General features: G+C 41.6%; 1 protein-coding gene across 1 annotated transcript; it reads left to right on the forward strand.

Moving 5' to 3' along the window:
- The first annotated feature begins 703 nt into the window (after positions 1-703).
- Positions 704-16,095, forward strand: rx1 (retinal homeobox gene 1). The gene is made up of 4 exons (XM_085150929.1): positions 704-6,851; positions 7,248-7,583; positions 11,805-12,058; positions 12,309-16,095. The coding sequence occupies exons 2-4, from the start codon at positions 7,274-7,276 to the stop codon at positions 12,810-12,812; spliced, it is 1,068 nt and encodes a 355-aa protein (XP_085007055.1). The 5' UTR covers positions 704-6,851; positions 7,248-7,273; the 3' UTR covers positions 12,813-16,095.
- The last annotated feature ends 4,680 nt before the right edge of the window (positions 16,096-20,775 follow it).

The following is a 20,775-nucleotide window of genomic DNA, read 5'->3' on the forward strand; positions in this document are numbered from 1 at the left end:
AACACATAGTTACATTGTTATTAGTAACAGTTTAATGTCTTGCTGTTGTCCCCAAAACTGTGTGAATGTTATTATTATTGAATAATATTAATAATGATTATTGTTATTATTACTTTGCATCAACCAGAGGCAACATTCACTGCTTTGGTTGCCGGCGTCCCTACGGCTCCTAATACACTAATAACTTATATGGACGTTTGGTGAATCCACTGGTACTTTTCCATGTGGACTTTAATTCGCCGTGCATGTGTTAGTGAACAATCCCCGGTTTCTGCCCCACCCAACAATCTGTATAGGTGCAGCAGTGTGAAAAGGGATCATGGGGACTGACCTAAGAGGGTTTATCTTGGAGTGATTTAAGTGGATTGTGGTCAGTTCAGATGGTCTAAGGTCAGAATCGAAGCACCAACCAAGCTCCTTGAGCCAATTGATGTATTAGACATAAGATGCTCTTCATAGAAAACGCTATCGTCCTCGCAGCTACAAATTCCAGGAAAACCACTTTTCTCTGCAATTAACTGTAACCCCATCCAACCGTGTGCCATCGGGCTGATATGCTTATAAATCTGTGTGTTAGATCATTAACATTTAAACTGGGGGCGATCGTGGCTCAAGAGTTGGCAGTTTGTCTTGTAATCAGAAGGTTGCCGGTTGCCGGTTGCCCCGGCTCAGCCTCGGTCATTGTGTCCTTGGGCAAGACACTTCACCCGTTGCCTGCTGGTGGTGATCAGAGGGCCCGGTGGCGCCAGTGTCCGGCAGCCTCGCCTCTGTCAGTGCGCCCCAGGGCGGCTGTGGCTACAATGTAGCTGCCATCACCAGTGTGTGAATGTGTGGATGACTGGATGTGTAAAGCACTATATAAATACAGGCCATTTACCATCTCTGTAGAGTTTTGCTTCATATTTTCAGAAATATTCAACCGCAGCATGGATACGAGCTTCTGTGTTAGTCTGTCCATCAGGAGTGCCAGACTCTGAGAGCTGTGATGTTTGGGATAGACATCCATAGGTCTGATAGGTCTTGGTGTGTTTTAGGAAGTTAGATGATTCTTTTCCTCCAGGGGAACTATTTCAGTACTTCAAGAAAACCCTGAAGTAGATCATCAAGCACAAACCTAAGATCCATTTAAGTGGAGCTGTTATTAATTAGAGGTGGGAAACAGCAAAACATGATACAATATTATTGTGATGTTGTTATTGTGACATTTTCCAATATGCTCCAATAACATTTATCGCCTTTTTTACTTGCAAATTACGTCCTCGGTGTCCGTGCATATCTGTTTATCCAGTATGATAAAGATATCTCACTTCATTTATTTTATCTGGTACAAACTTATATTGTCAAACACAACAACACTGTCACTAAAACATGCCATGGGTGTTGTGATCAAAGTCAGCAATAATTTCAATCTCCCTGAGAGTGACCGTTGACAGACTGAGTCAAACTGTGATTGTCTTGATGCATTTTCAATCATCCAGGTAAGTAAATCTTTGCTTCTAAGAGCGACTGATGGAGAGTCCCAGATTTAAGCCCTATGGGAGTTTGTCGTCCCCACTACGTTTTCTTTAGGTCAGCGCGAACAGTCAAGTACAGCATCTAAGAAGCTCAAGCTTAGCACAGTCTTTATGTGTCATGAAGTCAAGTTTGCTTCTGAACACTTGATTGCTCTCGAAAAAGTAGATGAGCTTTTGTCATATTTGTCTTCATGATGTTCTTACTCATCGTTTAATTATTTCTCCAATGAGGACTATTCTCACCTCATGCTTCAGAGATGGCAAAGCGCATCACTTCCTTTTCTAAAATCCACACAAACGTTGACTTTTCAGACAAGATTTGTTTCTTCTTCCTTCCTCATAGACACTGTTTGTGCATCACGAATGCTCAGAGGAGAGCTTCTCCAGCTTGACAGTAAACTTTTGTCTTCCGTCCAACAGATGCAAAGTTTTATCTGTTAGGTTTTCCTACACATACTTCAATTATAACATGCTGTAACGCATTGATGGCTTGCTGATGTAAATCATTATATCACTTAACATGAGAAATCGGGATAAGCCCGCGCTTATCCTGTGACAGAGGGCAGCTGTAATTCAATTATGAAAATAAGGTTAAGAGCAGCGTCTGTCTCTTGGGTAGAGTCTCACAGTAGAGGTGCTTGCGTGACAAGGATGTTGACAGAGTGAGTGATTAAAACAGGTTTTTGTAGGGGTTAAAATTTGGCTAAAGGTGGATGATTGTGTGGTTTCATGGAGCGGGCTCTTGGGCCCTTTTTAAAACAGATGCTTATTAAGCAGGAAGGGTCCAAAAAAAGGTGCATTTTTTATGGCGTAAGCTAGTACATTCAGGGGTGTTTTGGAAGAAGCAAAAGCCAGAGGCTGTGTCCTCTGTAACATTACCTGCCTGTTCCTTCAAAGTGTAAGTAGTAGCTTAAACAATGTGTTTAGGGCTACGATTGTTAGCATTTCCAGCTAGCTAGCTGTAGAAACTGAGCATAGCAAAGGAGCTAATCACTAACTGTTTAACATTAGCTTAAAGCTTTGTAATTAATTTAGTTTGCAATCGACTTCCAGAGCTCTGAAAGCGCGTCTTCCTTCTGAAAGTGTTTTTATTTTTTAAAAATTTGGAAAGAAATGAGCTGGAAACACGCGAGACTCCGACAGAGATTTCAGCCGTTCACTGAACGTAACTGAATCAATTGGCTGAGTACAGGAGTTACAGTAACTATTAACTGTTGCAGACAGCTGCCGTCTTAAAATGATTGTGTGAAGCGAGGTTGGCTGCATAGCTAGCCTGATAGATACACAGATACTCTTCAAAATACATTTAAAAAGTAAATAAATATAATACAAATTAAGTCAACACTAAATTTTTTACTTATTTTTTTGGTGTGATTCTGATCGGATTTCAGATTTTGATGTCATGTGAGTGTCAACAAAGATTTTCAAGTTCTTTCATTCAAGATCCAGGAAGGAAAAGTTTTTAAATGTTTATACGTGTGTGTGTGTGTGTGTGTGTGTGTGTGTGTGAATGAACGTATCCATGTAAACACTGACTGCAAATAGCAATGGAGCTGACGTAACCATGGAAACACTCAGTAGTCTTGCAGATAGTGGAATTGTAACCAACGAGAGCCAATCACGAAAGGACGCTGTGTGTGTGTGTGTGTGTGTGTGTGTGTCTCAGACGTAGACATCTTCACAGACACATGACTTTGCCTTCCTTGTGATACTTCCACATTTGTCCCACTTCCACTCCCTTTCTGGTCCCCTTCCCTCTTTTTACCTCCTGTACTCCCCGTCCTCTCTCTGCCCCCCCCCCCCCCCCCCCCCCCCCAAACAAGCTGACACTGTTCATTTACAAGTCCGCTGTTTTTACTTCTAATAGGATCACGGGGACTTACACTGTCATCTGATAAAACTAAGCAGCTTGATAACTACACTGCCCCTTCTTAACCAATTTCTGCTCAGTCGGGATAACAGAGAAACTACGTGAGGTCAAAAATGTATCAACGTCATCTCAGGATAAGTTAGCACCTTAGTCCATCATTGCTTTATACGCTTGTACGCAGTGAGATGCAGTCTGGACTCTGAACTAAGAGGAATAGTTCAGAGAAAACACATTTCCTTTTTGTGCTTCAGCACTTAATTTATGGGTTTAAATCTATATGAGTATTTGTGTTGTTTAAAGGCGGCTCTAATATTCTGTTATTACACCGAAACTGAATCTCTGCCATGGACCCTGCACTCTTTGGCCTTGTTTAGACATCAGTGAATTATGGGCTGAAAACATACCTTTTCATTTTATTAATGCATTGGCTACAGCAGTACTACAGCAGTACTACAGCAGTACTTCACACTGTGCACTGCAGTGGTGAGGTTACCCTGTCAGTGGTGTTGGTGTCGATCAAAATCAGCTTTAAAATTACAGATTTTTTTTATTCTACTCATTCTTCCTTGACAAAAACTAGATTACCCACAATGCATCTACACCTCTTTGGTATCCTGCTAGTGGGAGAGTAAAAAATGTTGATCAGCTCACTTGTCTCTTACTTCTTGCTGTCTTCAGCCCCACATTAACTTCCCTGATGTCCAGAGGTGCGAAATAATGAAGTGTAAACACACTGTAACTGTTAGGTAGAGTTTCCAGTACACATGATTTACTTGAGTGTTTATTTTTACTCTTCACTCCTTCATTTTAAGCCGTACATCTTTACTTTGTACTCCTTACATTTTCTTTCGCTGGTTACTTTAGTTTTAAATCATTTGAGGGGAGTTATTGAGTGTTTAACATCCTAAATCGGAGCTGTAGCTCAGGAGGTGGAGGAGGTCGTCTAATTATAATTGGAAGGTTTGATTCCCGGCTCCTCCAATCTGCATCCTCGGGCAAAATGCTGAACCCTACGTTTCCCCTGATGCATTTGAGTGAGTGCGTGAATGGGTGAATGAAAAGATGCTATAAAAGTACCAGTTCACGTAAAAACACAGTGCATCCAACACCAGTGCTTATCATGCATGACAGATGAAGAGTTGGAGATGTTAGGCAGCATCGTCTACAGTCTGTTTAGGTGTGAAGGCAAAGTCACTCGGTTAGCTTTAGACTTTGATGCTTTGAGCACATTTGAACTTTTAATAAAGAATTTGTTTCAGTGCTTCATCTTCTCCCGGAGCCTTTTTTTCCAACACAAGTGTCTGTACTTCTGCTTAAGTGAAGAATGCGCGTAGGTTGCCAACTCTGCTCAAGTGACACACGATCACATGGACAGGACTCGCTCGTTGCCGCCGTAGATGGCGGATGAGAAAGCTCCAAATTTAGCAGGGTGATCTGCAGGTGAAGCATTTGCTGTCTCCACTGACATGTAAATAGATGTTTTCCTGCGGGGCAGAAAAAACACAGTCCTTTGTAGCACAGAAGTGTTACATAAAAACAAAAAGACTGACGAGGAATTTGAAATGATCACGGGACAGTTTCTTCTCAAAAAACAAATTTGCATTTTGATCTCCCGTCAGAGCTGTGTCGACACGAATCTGAGGAAGGTCAGAGTTTTAGATTCAATCGTGCGTTTATCTGTATCTGTCTTTATTTTGAGATATGTCTGAGGTCACAGGAAATCTCTTTAGCGTCTTTAGAGTTGGTGCTAATTTCTGTGACACTAAGCCAGGGTCAACTTTGAGGTCTGTGGCCCTCAAACTCTGTGCCCTACCTCTCAGCCTTTTGCGCTGCAGTCTCTTGAAAAACACCACTCAGTCAAATGAAATAACCCTGAGGTGATAACATCCCTTTATGACTTCGCTTACCACACTTTTCTTTTTCTGCTTCTATGAAATGTTTGAATCTATGGTCTTAAATGGACGTGGCATTTTTAATCAGAGATTGTGTCGACGTTCTGTGTCACCACAGGTATTTTCTGTCACCTATTCCACTGTTTAAGCATATTTTAAATCTATTTAGTGGGTTTTCCAAAGCCGAGGCAGTTCTTGTCTTTGTTACAGTTTTACACTGCAGGAGAGTAAAAGCTTCAAGTTCCACAAAACAGGCTTATTTTGACTGATTTGATGAACTGTGGAGCCATTAAACCCAGAGGTGGGTCGAGTATCCAAAAATTGTACTCAAGTAAGAGTAACATTACTTTAAAATATTATTACTCAAGTAAAAGTGAAAAGTAGTCGTCAAAAAAGTTACTCAAGTAAGAGTAAAAAAGCGAAAAGACTACTCAAGTAGCGAGTAACTGTTTGAAATGTCCGATTTATTTTTTAAATAAATGTTATCAGACAAACAAAAATAAATAAATATACAAATTTTACCATTAATTTAAACCACACTCTAAAACATTAGCTCTATTTCTAATCCTTTAAACAACCGACTGGCTTCCATTCATCTCTTTTAGTGGCTGGTTCATGCAAACTTGCTTTATATGCAAATAAAACAAAAACTGAAATGACAACAATAAAAGGAGAATTAAAAGTTTAAATATCGCAGGCTGCCGATAATAAACGTTTATGTCTAATAACGGAATAAAAACAGTGCGTATAAAGTAGAAAAATCAGAAATTAAGATGGTAAATAATTACATGCATCAAGCCTGATCTGTTTAAAATGATATCTTTTGAGTACAGTGGTTACGTTGTTGCACTTTGCTTTTTAGTTTGCAGTTAATAAAACTAGTAGCAGCACAACTTCCCTGCAAATCAGAGACACAGAACATACATGTGGTATTTTACATTTTTATTACACAAAATAAACCTGTTTTCTTTTTGTTCTATTGTGTGCTTTACAATTTCACCTTTTCCTTTCTTGCAGTATTTTCACACAAAGGGGTCCCGGCAGTGATTAGTGAAAACTTTGAGCGATTCTTTTGTCTTTAAAACAATAAATTTATGAAAGAAAGTCTCGTCCGGGCTTCATTAGCCGGGCCTTCCCCGTCGGGGGTAAATGAAAATGACATTTAAAACAGTTACTTAAGCAGAAAACAGCCGCCAATCACTCTTAAAGGGGAAGGATTGCAATTAACAGCCCTCTCCTAATCCCCTCGTTTCACCTCCTACGCCGCCTCAGCTTTGTCCGCCTCTCTCTCTCCGGCTCACTCCTCTCCCACTCTCCTCTCTGAGCTGGAGTGGATAGCGTCTGAACTCAGCTACTAAATGCTCTTTACCATCGGAGTGCATCTGTTTGGGGCTGTTTGTCACACAAAGAGAACATATTTAGAGAAATGCTAGGCAATCAACGCCAGCTGAGCGACTGCAGGCGGTGCACATAGCGGATCTGGGAAGAGTGAAGTTGGAGGGAGAGCTGCTGAGAGGAACAGGTGGAGCACTGGCATCAGGAACTTCAGCACTTCAGCATCTTTACTTCCAAGAGGTAAGCACTGCCACGGTCTCATTCGCCTCGAATTATTTACTTCTTATGTAACAAACACAGAATCATTTGCTGGAAATCCAACAACTTCATGACTTCTTTGTCAGGAAAAGTGCACGTTAGTCCAAAGATTCACCCAAAATGTTTGAAAATGTTAGCCTGAGTTTCCATAATATTAAGTCCAGCAGTAAAACGTTTTATAAGAAAGCCTCTTCGTGTATGAAGTTGACCCATAGTCACAATCTTATTAGAGGTTTGTTGGAACACTCAGAGTTTACGGGGTCCTGACCCCTGGGCCTCCGAAGAAGATAATCAGGTTTAGATGGATAACAGTCATCCTAGGTGACCCAGTGATCTGCGTCTGCGTAGCCTCACCCAAACATCTTCCCTCGACCCCAGGCCCAGGTGATTGCCCAGACGCTCGAATGCATTTATCGCTGGATACCATGAGCATGGTGGACGACAGCTGCCTCTCGCCCAGCAATTTCCACGAACTGGGTAAAGGTGGGGGCGTTGCAGTGGGAGGCCGCGTCCACAGCATCGATGTCATCCTGGGTTTCAGCAAAGAGCAGGACCCCTTGCTAAGTCCCGCCACGGCCCCCGGACCCCACAAAGTGAACATAGACAGCCTGGCGGAGACCGGGAAGCAGCTGGAGCCCTCGTCGCACCCGTCCTACAGCGGGCACCTTTCCTCTCTGAGAAGCAGCGGCGGCACGGAGCAGCAGCAGTACCACGGTGAGTCCGGCTGTTGCGCTCCATCCTGGCAAAGCTGATTTTTGTAAGAGTAGCACCTTTTAAGACAATTTTGTTACATTTTGTGAGCTCTTTGAGCAGTATGGATCAGCTGCTGCACAGTTTGTTACTAAGGGTGAATCATCAAAGCCTCAAAGCATAGAGACGGTCAGAGATATTGATTATACAGCAGCAGCACTGCTGGACTGAAGTGATCTTTGCTTTTTCTAACTTTAAGGATTTGAATGATGTAATGCAGAACAACGGTAGACTGAAGTTATTGATGCTGGTGGGCAAACATAATATGTTTTTATACTACCAGATAGCTGAACAGGATATTATCTGACCACAAACACAGTTCGAGCCTTTTATAGTCCAAATCTCGCTCAGGAACCAGAATAAACCAGTCAAGCTTCGTGACGTGACTGTTTTGTCGGCAGTTGTGGTAAAAAGCAGGAAACAGATCGAATGACATAAATAACAAGTGAAGCAAACATTTTAAAACACAATTAGATAAAAACAGCCACTTAAAGGACGTCACACAAACACCCAGAATAGACTCGCAGGCCTTTAGAATCTGGTGTAAGAATCTAATAAACCAAAATCTGATTTTCAACTCTCACACACACAAAATATACAAAATGAGTAACAGAAGCAGCTTCAAATCAGTTATAATTACAGCTCGTATTATTTCAACAGCCTATCATCAAAAGTCTGATCACTTTAAATGAGATTATTCCACCTTTGCATGAAAACCTCTGACGCACCGATTCGAAATCAGTGCATTAAACACCGTTGCCATGTAAAGCTGCATTAACTCCACCGTGTGGACTGAGATTGAGAGATAAATCACAGGACAAGATGGTGTAGGGGTTTATGTCCCCAAGACCAATCCCATCCCCTTGTGGAATTCCCCTAATCTTCTCTTCTGTGCAGATTAGATTGTACCGTAGTCCAATCGCTCTTTATTGTTATCGTTCGCTCCTAGAATCAAATTGAATCATGTTTAATCTGAAGCTATTTTCACACACAGGATCAGGCAGGTGGTTGGTGATTTTGTGGCAGGAACAAGAGAAAAAGTTGTTCCTGTGAAGCGGAGACGAAGCAGAAACAGTGCTTTTAAGTGACTCAGATGCAGTTTGGTTTCAGTGCATTAACATCCATCAACACCAATGACATCACTCCATCCTGTGTGAAGTCAGCCCAGTTCCTCCTGACCGAGCAGCTTGTCTGTGTTCGGTGTCAGTCGGGCCACCCCCCTCTCCTCTCCGTGCTGAGATGTTCTGCTGGCTGATAAACAGTCGGGAGGCTTCAGACCAGTGGCTGTGATGGGCTGACAGGCCAAGAGCTGGTCACTGAACCAGGCCTGACCTCTGCCTTTGTCGGAGCCTGGTCTTTGTCATGGCTGCTTAATGAGAGGTGGATAAATGAACCCCAAAACCCTGCTTTGCTTTAGCCTCGGCTCCCGTTTCTCCAGCAGAAAGACCACAGTCGACCCCCTCCTTCATCACCGCATCCTATTAACAGAAACAAGCTAGCATTCAGATTCATACACAGTCTGCTGAAGCTCTGAAATGTCATTCAACATAAAAGTGTATTCCTGAACATGTTATGACCTGTAGCTTCAGTCCCTTATTTCACTTCCTGCCTTTAAACATGACTGTTTTGGTTTAGAGCTGCGCTGATGAGCGATGAGGACTCGTACCAATATCAGCTTTTAGGAAGTCAAAAAATTGGGACTATAAATCAATTCTTCACAAACATACCGATAGCAAGAGCTGTTTTACCCAAACGTGAAGACTGCCTCACCTGTGATGCACTCTCTGCTGCTAACACAGCCGAGACTATTGTAAACCACGCGGTCTGAGCTGGTCGTGTGATGACGGCGTTTTTAAATGACCCCGAGATTTGAAATGACCTTTTCCTGCTCTTTAAAGTCTTGAACTGTCGTTATTAAATCAGATTTGGCTCAACCCCTCACATCTCTCAGCCTGAGAAACCTGAAAAATATCGGCAGTCAGAATACAGTTCCATCTGTTACAGTTACGTTTGTTACAGTTCCATCTGTTACAGTTCCATCTGTTACAGCTACATTTGTTACAGTTACATTTATTACAGTTCCATTTGTTACAGTTCCATCTGTTACAGTTCCATTTGTTACAGTTCCATTTGTTACAGTTCCATCTGTTACAGTTCCATTTGTTACAGCTACATTTGTTACAGTTCCATCTGTTACAGTTCCATCTGTTACAGTTCCATCTGTTACAGTTACGTTTGTTACAGTTCCATCTGTTACAGTTCCATCTGTTACAGTTCCATCTGTTACAGTTACGTTTGTTACAGTTCCATCTGTTACAGTTCCATCTGTTACAGCTACATTTGTTACAGTTACATTTATTACAGTTCCATTTGTTACAGTTCCATCTGTTACAGTTCCATTTGTTACAGTTCCATTTGTTACAGTTCCATCTGTTACAGTTCCATTTGTTACAGCTACATTTGTTACAGTTCCATCTGTTACAGTTCCATTTGTTACAGTTCCATTTGTTACAGTTACATTTGTTACAGTTCCATTTGTTACAGTTCCATCTGTTACAGTTCCATTTGTTACAGTTCCATTTGTTACAGTTCCATCTGTTACAGTTCCATCTGTTACAGTTCCATCTGTTACAGCTACATTTGTTACAGTTACATTTATTACAGTTACATTTGTTACAGTTACATTTGTTACAGTTACATTTGTTACAGTTACATTTATTACAGTTACATCTGTTACAGTTACATCTGTTACAGTTACATCTGTTACAGTTACATTTGTTACAGTTACATTTGTTACAGCTACATTTATTACAGTTACATTTGTTACAGTTACATCTGTTACAGTTACATCTGTTACAGTTACATCTATTACAGTTACATCTTTTACAGTTACATTTGTTACAGTTACATTTGTTACAGTTACATTTGTTACAGCTACATTTATTACAGTTACATTTGTTACAGTTACATTTATTACAGTTCCATCTGTTACAGTTACATTTGTTACAGTTCCATCTGTTACAGTTACATTTGTTACAGTTCCATTTATTACAGTTCCATTTGTTACAGTTCCATTTGTTACAGTTACATTTATTACAGTTCCATTTGTTAAAGCAAAGAGCTGAATACTTCCTTAGAGGGCTGATAGAGACCAAAACCAGAGCGAAAATATGGCGAATGTCAGCCATCACCTTTACACTTTTAGATAAACGCCTGTGCTGCTCTGTAGAGTAACTGCTGAATATAACAGAAATGCTTTGAAAGCTCATAAAAAAACGAGATTTTTGCTCGTCTCACTATATGTTAGTTGGTGTAAGAGATGCTGATGATACTGATGTTTCTATGGTTTACCTTAATACAAAATTAGCCCTTAATTAAAATCAGCTTAACCCACTTTCTGTGATTTGCAACTTATCTAACATCCTGAATGAAATTAAGTCTTTGAGTCAGATCCAAGCTTGGCACTTATTAACTCTTAACTCGAGTAGATTATTTTATTCCCGGATCATCATCTCTGTACTTTGTTTAGCTAAATCAGTTTGCTGGCTGGTCTGGATACACCTCCCTGTTTTCCCCTGTGGCCTCTCCCATGTTTCTGTATACTGTCGATGAATATGCACATTGATTCGATTAGAAATAGAGCTGAGGAAGAAGAATTGAGAGAGGAATCGTTTGACGGGACAGTGCCAGTGAAAGCTTTGTAGTGTCTGTAAACACCAGCTTGTCAGTAACCTGTGATCCTAAAGACGGACAGAACTCGGGACGTTTCCGTGCTTTGGCTCTCCTGCACGGGGGAAATAGATTCTTTCAGATCTGCTGTGAGCTTAGCCAAAAATGGTAACAAACTAAGAGTGGCTGTTGAGCGTGGTGATAAAAACAGTGGTTTTCAAATTTCTTTTTAAAGACCTTTTAACTTTGAAGAAAAGGAAACACTGGAAAAAGCTTCCTAAATCCGATTAGGAATGTTTTGGAGCTTCATTGAGGTACAGGGAATTGCTTGCTTCACTGACCTACAGTGGCCTATTGTTGCAGGTGTCAAACTAATGTTTGCTCTACTGGAAAGTGGGAAACTGCATTCTCCATTTGTATTTCTCTCTAAACTGTAGCTCTCATTCACTTAGTCCAGTCAAAAAGCATGTGGAGGAAATAAAAACTCACAATATTTTTTCCCGGGCTCTTCCACAGACTCCGGCTTATTTGCAAACAAATGTGATCAGGAACTGAGCGAGCTGAGGAAGAGTATAGAGAGCGATGAAGGCAAGTCTCCGGACCCAAGCAAGGATGAGCAGCCCAAGAAGAAACACAGGCGCAACCGCACCACCTTCACCACCTACCAGCTGCACGAGCTGGAGCGTGCCTTTGAAAAGTCCCATTACCCAGACGTGTACAGCCGCGAGGAGCTCGCCATGAAGGTGAACCTCCCCGAAGTCCGAGTTCAGGTAACTGCATTAAAGGCATTTCAGAGATTGCTAAGAAGCACTTCAAACATTTCTGTCGTGCTTTTGGGTTTTTTTTTAGAGATATTCTCATTATTCTGGAATAAAATCTCACATTGACACTACGTGAAAGGCTGCTTCATTCAAAAAACTCCCCCAGTGTTGTCGAGTATATTCGAGTATATTTCCGTACCCAGAATGAAAAACTCCATCATATTTACACGTACCTTATTTTTCTGTCATTTTCTTCCAGGTCTGGTTTCAGAACCGCAGAGCTAAATGGCGCCGGCAGGAAAAAATGGACGCCAGCACCATGAAGCTCCACGATTCACCCATGCTCTCTTTCAACCGTCCGGCGCCGGTTCACACCAGCATGGGTCCAATGACCAACTCCCTCCCCTTGGAACCCTGGCTGACCTCTCCCCTGTCCAGTGCTACACCTGTGCACAGTATCCCAGGCTTCATGGGTCCAGCTCAAGGCCTCCAGCCCAGCTACCCAGGCCACCATTTCCTCAACTCCACCCCCCACGCTCCTCACGCTCCTCACGGTCCTCATCCACACCCTCACACTCATCCCCATCCGTCCATGGGTCAGGGGATGCAGAGCATGGCTCCTCCTCCTTATCAGTGTCCAGCACCATACCCTGAAAAGTACCCTTTGGAGGATGTGGACCAGCGCAGCTCCAGTATTGCTGCGCTGAGGATGAAAGCCAAGGAACACATCCAGTCTATGGACAAGACCTGGCAACCCATGTGACTAACGAGCTCGGCGGTCGACGTGAGCAATGCTGGAAGTGACACGTCACGTGCGACGCCACTAAGTGAAAGAAGCGGATTCTGAACTGTGAAAGCTGAAGACGTAAGAATTTTTGTTCAGGGGGGGGGGAGACTTTATTTTCTTTTTTACTTCTTCCCCCTTAAAAACAGCTGAAACCTTCAGCGGGTTAAAAGTTTCTGATATTTTTGCTCGTCCAATCTCTAGGTGTCTGTTGTTGCCTTGGGTTCGATAAAAACAAACGTCTCTTGGTGAAACAAACGGTTTATGACACCCAGAAGCATTTACGAGTCACAAACAGGCTCTGAACGCACGTTTCATGCCTGAGCCTTTGCTGCAGCTCTTTGGGCGCACCAACAGTGAAGACACGCTATATCATTAAAAACTGCCAAAATGCAGGAATAATTATTCATCACTTTTCATTTATCCAAATCGTTTGAGTCGAGCAAAATATCATTCTCATGCTTTTTTTTTACACCACATTTGTGTTTTTACTATTTAGTCCAGCTGTTGAATTTTCATGGGTCTGCAAATCCGAGTCTTAGAGGACTTTGTGAATGGACCTTTGGTCTCTGTTTAATGTGAAATCGAGGCATGAAGACACACTACAGTGTCACTAATCTGTTTAGTTATAAAAGCCGTGTAGCTGGTTTTCGTTTTATGTCCACCTGTACTATGCTTTATGTTTCTACTTGCTACGCAGTTTAGATACGCGAGTCCATGTTTTAGATATCTTGGTGTGACTGGAAGAAGATGATCAGTGAGGAGATCTTCATCTGGTGGGAAAAGGGTCACCTCAACTGGGACCGGGAATATACCAAAAATATTTCTGCACGGATACGTTTTTTCTGACGTGTGCTTTAAAGAAGGGAGGAAGCAGAAGAAAGGCAGAGGAAGTAGACAAAAAAACGCAGGCTAGTCAGCGGAGTCGCCCTCTTTTTGCTTGAGTGACTGTTGGAGGAGAAAACCTGTTGGCAGCTCAGTGTTGGGCGGCTGCGTGTACGTGCAGGGCAGCAGAAAGAGCCCTGTGTGATGCGTCACCCCACATAGTTCGGTCTTTGTTCGACACAATTGATCCAAGTGTATCCTCTTTGTCCCAAACAGAAGGGGGAGAAACGGTCTCAGGCTGCACTAAATAGGCCCTTGTAACCATTTTGTTGTAGGTTTTTTTTTTCTTTTTCAAACAAGAGGAAACATGGATTGTTACTGCTTTGGTCATTAGTGGCACAATATTAGTCTTATGCCATCTGTTACAGGGTTAAGCCCCAATCATCTTAAAGTTGGAGCACAATATGCTTCACATGGACAGTAGAGGTAAATAAATAAGACTGTGACACTGAAATGTTTTTGCATGTGCAGGTACCATCTCAAACAAATCATTGGAGGTTGAAATTTATATATTTTTTTGACTTTTTAACAGAACAAGAGGGATAGAAAACTCTGTCATCTTAAAGTGCAATTTCAGAAACCCATTTTTTATGTTTCTATATCAAATGTGTTTTTTCTTTTGTTAAAAATAAAAAAGGAGACTCATTTCTGCCCAGATTGTTACAAAGTCACACTCCACTTTTTTCCCCTTATTTTTGGATACTTTTAAGTAATGTTACAGCCGCTGTTCATCATCTGTCTTCATGTAGTTTTACACGATGGTGACCTCACACAGCACAGGAAACCAGAATGATCTTATGTGTTAACAGGACATTTAGTTTGCAGCATAAACGTTTTGGGCCAAGAATAAGCCAAAGGTTAGATAACAGACAACATTGCACTAGTTTTAGTTATTTTTATTGTTGTCTGTGAAAATGTACAGAAGATTGTCTTACATGCCCTAGTTACGTCTGTCTTAGTGATATTGTTGTTTTATTTCTTTTGGATTTTGTCCGGATTGTTGATGTTGATATTCTGGAACAAATGGAGATCTACTGAAAATAAATATAGTTTGATAGAAATTGTATCTCTGCGTTCTCACTGCAGTGCTTTCATGTTGACCTATGCACTCATTCCCACAGTCACTGTGGGGGTTTTTAACCTCCCTAAGACTACTAGAGCAATCCAAGATTACTACAGTATAATCGTTGTCATCTGACATACATGAGCAGAGACATTTTTTTTTTTGCTGCAAACACTTGTGCGCCTTGTCTCTCTCTCTGTCATGGTTTTCTTTCTTTTTACCCTCTCAATCCGCTCTGCTTTTCCATGGGTTTGTGGCAGGATGCCAGCCTGTTAGGAAGATGAGACTCCAATCAATCAGGACTTCCCAGGGGGGCCTCTGACCACAGGGCTCGGCTCCCTAATTGCCCCCAGGCAGGCAGGCAGGCAGGCTGGCTGCAAGGTTCAGCCGCTGCAACACATGTTCACAGAGGGCCGGTGCCGCCGTGCTCGCTGGGCTCCTCAGCATGTGAGACACTGTCCTGGACAGATGGAGGGCTGAGCAGACCGTACTTCAAGGACCATATGGATGAGCCAGTGGATGAAACATGGACGGTTTTGCAGGATCTTTTTAAATTCTTAACATCAAAATAGATGTGTTGCAATTAGATCCAAGTTACAGAGCTCAGCAAAATATCCTGATTTTAAAAATAAGTTGCATACATTTTTTTTCTGTGCAATACACAGATACAACATTTTAATATGCATATTTATATCATGATATTTCATCCCAGCATATTCTCCTTATAAGAAAAAAATGTGGTGACACGATGTTTTGCACTTTACATAAAAGGGAAAATTTGTGCAGAACAACGTTTGTATTGAAAAGTCAGGAAGTACTTTTACTTTAAAGGATTACCCAAGAAAAGTAATACAGGACCTCAAACTGTGGAAATGGCTTTTAGCTTTTATAGAATATAACAAGTGCACAGGTAAGACTTTCACTATTTACACACTTTTAACTTTACTGTTAGGGTCTCATATGTGAATAATTAAGCAAACAACACATCCTGAATGAAAAAGGGAAAAAAAAAGTCAAGCTTTTGCCGAAAGGATGAAAGAGGGCGAGAATGTGAAGAAGCCAGATTAAGTTGGAGAAAAGTGTGGGTGTGAGAGACATGCAGAGAGAGGGAGAGTGGAGAGGGGGAGACAGGGGGTGGGGTGGGTGATCATCAGAGTTAATGATGTAGAAAATCCCCCAATTAGAGCGTTTTCCTGTGTTGCAGGATGAGTTCAGAGTGGGGTCCTCTGACAGACCAGGGATTAGTACCCGGGCCGGGCGAGGCCGAGCTGGGCCTGAGCGGACACTAACTAACTGCTGGACTGCTGGCACTGCTCAGCTGGGGCCGGGTCGGGGCTACAGTCACAGCCGGGGGCTGGGGTAGGCATGCGTTGAGCCACAGTGAGTGGCACAAAGGAAAGCATGGGAAAAGGCTCTGACAGAGGGTCGTTTTCCTGTCCCAATGCTACTAACAGTTACTCAACCACTACTTCTGGTCTTATTTGATAAAAATATTAACTTTTTAAAAATATATCACAGCATTACATACAAGAATGTGCTCACCCAAAACATTATCAGTGATAACAGAACTGAAGAAGCTTCTCGGATGAGAGGTGAAACGTCTTCAAGTAACTTAAAGAAGTCCAGACGCTTTTCTTTGCAAGCTCCTTTGACAATCTGTGATAACGTGATTAATACGGAAAAATCAGTCTTGTCCACATATTGCTCGATGTCGGACAATAAATCACCAAATGTGGCGTTGCATTAAGAAGCAGGAACACAACCTTTAATTCTCCCTGATACCTGGAACAATAAATCCTTCTGGATCATTACACAACAAGGAAGCTGATTAAACATAAACAATGACATCTTTTGTCATAGTTACCTAAAAGCAAGAGATGTAAAATGCAAATGTCACAAACCCATCAGGGACAACTGCACTTTACCCAAGGATGCTTTGGCATGCGGACTGGAGGAGTCAAGGATGGCTCCACCAACCTGAGCCACACCCACCCCTGAACTTACAGCACCTGGTATTCCAAGGAGGTGGTGATGGGGGTGTGTGTCGCACTGAGACCCCAAAGAGGGGGCAGCTGTTAATATCAGCTACCAAAAAGATTTAAGGGATGTTTGAAGAAGTCTTGAGGCACGAGTGGTGCAAAAAAAGGTGGCATTTATTAATAATAAAATAAATAAATACAAAGCAAATGAAGTCTCTGCTTTGTGCTAACAAAGGCTTTACCATATGTATAAGCTGCACCTCTGCATACTGAGAGAATGTGAAATAAAGCCTACTGTCCTCTTCTGTGCCCCAGTTGACGTCTCGGGACCTAAACATGCAAACCTCTGATTACCACTGATTACCAGGAACCAAAGGTGGGCAGTAACGCGTAATCCGATTACTTTTTTCAAGTAACGAGTAAAGTAAGGGATTGCTATTGCAAAAACGGTAATTAGATTACTGTTACTTCCCCGTAGGAACGCTGCGTTACTGCGTTACTAAAACTGTGATTTTTTTGCGAGAATGTCTCATGACAGTGACGTAAGCGAGTGCGACGTTCGTGACAACAGCTGTGTGCAGATCAACAATGGATCATATATCGAGTGCAGAGAGAGTATGAGCGTGCAGCGTTTAAAGCGTGGAAGTACTGACCTTACTTTGAGTTTGATTCCATAAAAAGTGACAAAAACATTAGTGTCCGTTGTGCGTGGGAAGAAAACTTCTTTTTACAGCGAAAAAAACCCCTAAACTTCCGAACAAGCACCGAGTAGCTACGACGTAATGGGAAACTCACAGAGAAACTCGCGGATTCTTCCACTGACCGCTGCACACCTGCACCAGGGTAACCCTCCGCCTACCCCACTCCTGCTTTACAGGTGAAAATAGAGCAACAGGACCGCTAGTCTTTGACTTTATTTATTTTCTGCTGTGTTTTACTTGCATCTATTTGAAAGACTGAGTGTAAACACAAAAAATATTTTATTTTATGTGCTGGAATGTGCAGAAAATAGGTTTAAATGTTAAACTAATTTCTTCCAATCAGAGAATGTTGCAGATAATTAAATTTTTGCTTGATGCATAAAGTTAAAAGATTAAAACTAATAAAACAAGTTTTAAAAAGAGACTTTTCCATTTGATTACATTTTGTATGATGATTATGCAGAAAAAGTAGAATTGGGCTGAAAGATCTATCACTTTATCACCTATTCAGGTTGTAAATTGTGTTTTTAAAAACTAACTAAGTAATTAATTACTTTTGAAAATAAGTAATCAGTAAAGTAACGGGATTACTTTTTTGGGGAAGTAATCAGTAATTAGTTACTGATTACTTTTTCAAGTAACTTGACCAACACTGCCAGGAACACAGGTGACACATTAGGAAGTCGATTAAATGACTGAAGCCAATCTTTTGATCACGTCAGCTACCAAAATACACCAAAGAAACTCTTTTTGATAATATGTCCGTCATGTCCAGACTCCCTGATTCTAAAAGAAACAGGAATCAGAAACATCCCAACGTGATCACTAGTGTAACAATAAAAAAGTTCTTTCAGTTGTGTTTTCTTGTGCAGTACAGCGGTGAAAGTCAAAGAATTCAACTTGTAGACACAAACAAACAGAAAGACGAGGAACTTTGAGGCATCTCTTCTGCACAGCAACTGTGTTCATTAGGAACAACTGAATCCCTGATGACTAATTGATTAATTGTGCAGTCTATTATTTTGCTCCTGCACCCGAGTAGATCTGAAAGCGCCACGGTTGGAGTTAACAGTCTTATTGGAAAGACGCGTTCCTTGCAAAGGATAATAAGGGAAAAAAGCGGAATTAATTGGGTTTGATTAAGGGAGCTTTTCAATGGGACACAGCTTTTTCGCATGACATAATTAGAGGTCAGCTAACGGGGGGAGGGAGGAAAAGGGGTGGGGGATTTAGTTGTTGGCGCCAGTGCTGTGTGGGTGTGTCTGAGGGGGACAAATAGATCGAGAGAGAGAGTGTGTGTGTGTGTGTGTGTGGGGTGATGCTTCGTTCACACTTGCAGGACTACGTTGTGTGTCTGATGTGGTGAATTTCTTTAGGCCCACTCACCAGAAAACACAGAGTGAAGTTCACGGGGGGGGGGAGCCCTCTCTGCGCTCAGTGTGTGATTATCATCACTACAATTGGCAGCATTAAAGGCCCAGTGCTCAGGCTTTTGTTACTGCTGCATGGTCATTAGCTGTGCATTTCAAAGGCCACTTTATGGAGGGAGGCGGTGGCAGAAAAGTACTTTCAGCAGTCTGTTTGGATGAGCATGCAACATTCAAACACACACACACACACTCACTTTATGACTCTATAATCCTGTTACAATATCATCTAGAGCAGGACAGTGGGACACGCAAGCTGTCGGGTCTAAAAATACACCCAGACTCTCTTAAAACAAGACCGGGCTTCAGATTTGATTAGATGATCAAATATTTCATCGTGAGTCACTCCATCTGCATTTTCTTTCTCAGAAGAGCTGCGATCTCACTTTGTTTCAGCAGAGTTTGTAGCAGACAATGAGCTCCAAATAGAAAGTGAAGACACAATACCACCTTATATTAAGCATCGAAATTTACGGACTGTTGTTCAGTAAGATCTTACACTACAGGTTTGTGCTGGAAAAATGAAGGCAGAGAGGATATTTCTTCTTAACATGATGTTAGATCATCATAGCTGAAGCTTTTATTTCTACAGCTGAATTTCCCAGCGCAGGATCAGCAGAGTACTCGTACCTGATTTCTCACTGAGCCCTGTCTTTCTTCTGTCAGCTGCTCCCTTTAGGGATCACCACAGCGCATCATCTGCCTCCAGCTCACTCGATCCCTGGTATTCTCTTCTGTCACACCAACCCTCTGCATGTCCACCTTTGCTGCATCCATGGATCTTCTCTGTGGTCTTCCTCTTTTCCTCCTTATTCATCGTTCTTTGTCCAATAAAGCCAATATCCCTCCTCTAAAGAGTAGATCTTCAGAAGCTGAAACCACTGACTTTACTGAAGTTTGTGATCGTCTTTCATTAAAAATGCATAAAATACTTTCATTTGCTTACTGTGATATGTGGATACAAAAAAATCCAGAGACTGTGAACTTCTATTAACTTCTTTGTGGTGGTCGTGATCGACTACAACTGGTAGTTTTTTGTTGCCTGCATGAGAAGGATTTGCTTGAGAGCACTCAGTAGATTCACTGATACTCAGAACAATGTGAAAATCCAAAAAACTCCGTCAATATCTATAAAGAAGAAATGTACATTTACACAAGTTGGAAAAAAATCTCTTGGAGCCGTCTCCAAACAACTGCAGATTCCAAGAATTACAAATTCAAACAGTGTGGCTACAATGTAGCTGCTATCACCAGTGTGTGAATGTGTGTGTGAATGGGTGAATGACTGGATGTGTAAAAGCGCTTTGGGGTCCTTAGGGACTAGTAAAAGCGCGATACAAATACAGGCCATTTACCATTTACCGTGCCCTGGGTGGGACTGCTACACTGCAAAGAGTGGATGGAATAATGAAGAGGAGGAATCTTCACCTCCAGTCCACATCCAGACAGTTGAAACTGGGACACGAGTGGGTATTTAAACACAGCAGTGATCTAAAGCACACATCAAAACTGGTTGTAGGTTGACATTAACATCTGGAATGGCCTTCTCAAAGACCCGACCTCAACCCTACTGAAAGGGGACTACGCTTGGTCCATACAGGAAGAGTGGTCAAACGTCCAGCCAGGATTATGCCAGAAGTTATTAAGTTATTAAATGCTGTTATTATTGCTGTGCAACGTATTTTTTTAGTTTTATTTTCCCAGTATTCTGTGCAAGTTTTCTTCTTTTCTTTTTTAAATAATGTATATAAATTTCTCTTATATTCTTAAGTGTACATAGATTCTTTTCATACCCTAGATTTAGATTTATTTGTTATTTATATTGTACAATCAATGGTGAATAAAAGCACCAAAATGATATTCTGATGTGCACTAACTGGTGTATGT

Source organism: Neolamprologus multifasciatus, chromosome 23 (genome assembly GCF_963576455.1).
Source record: "Neolamprologus multifasciatus chromosome 23, fNeoMul1.2, whole genome shotgun sequence".
NCBI classification, from domain to species: domain Eukaryota; kingdom Metazoa; phylum Chordata; class Actinopteri; order Cichliformes; family Cichlidae; genus Neolamprologus; species Neolamprologus multifasciatus.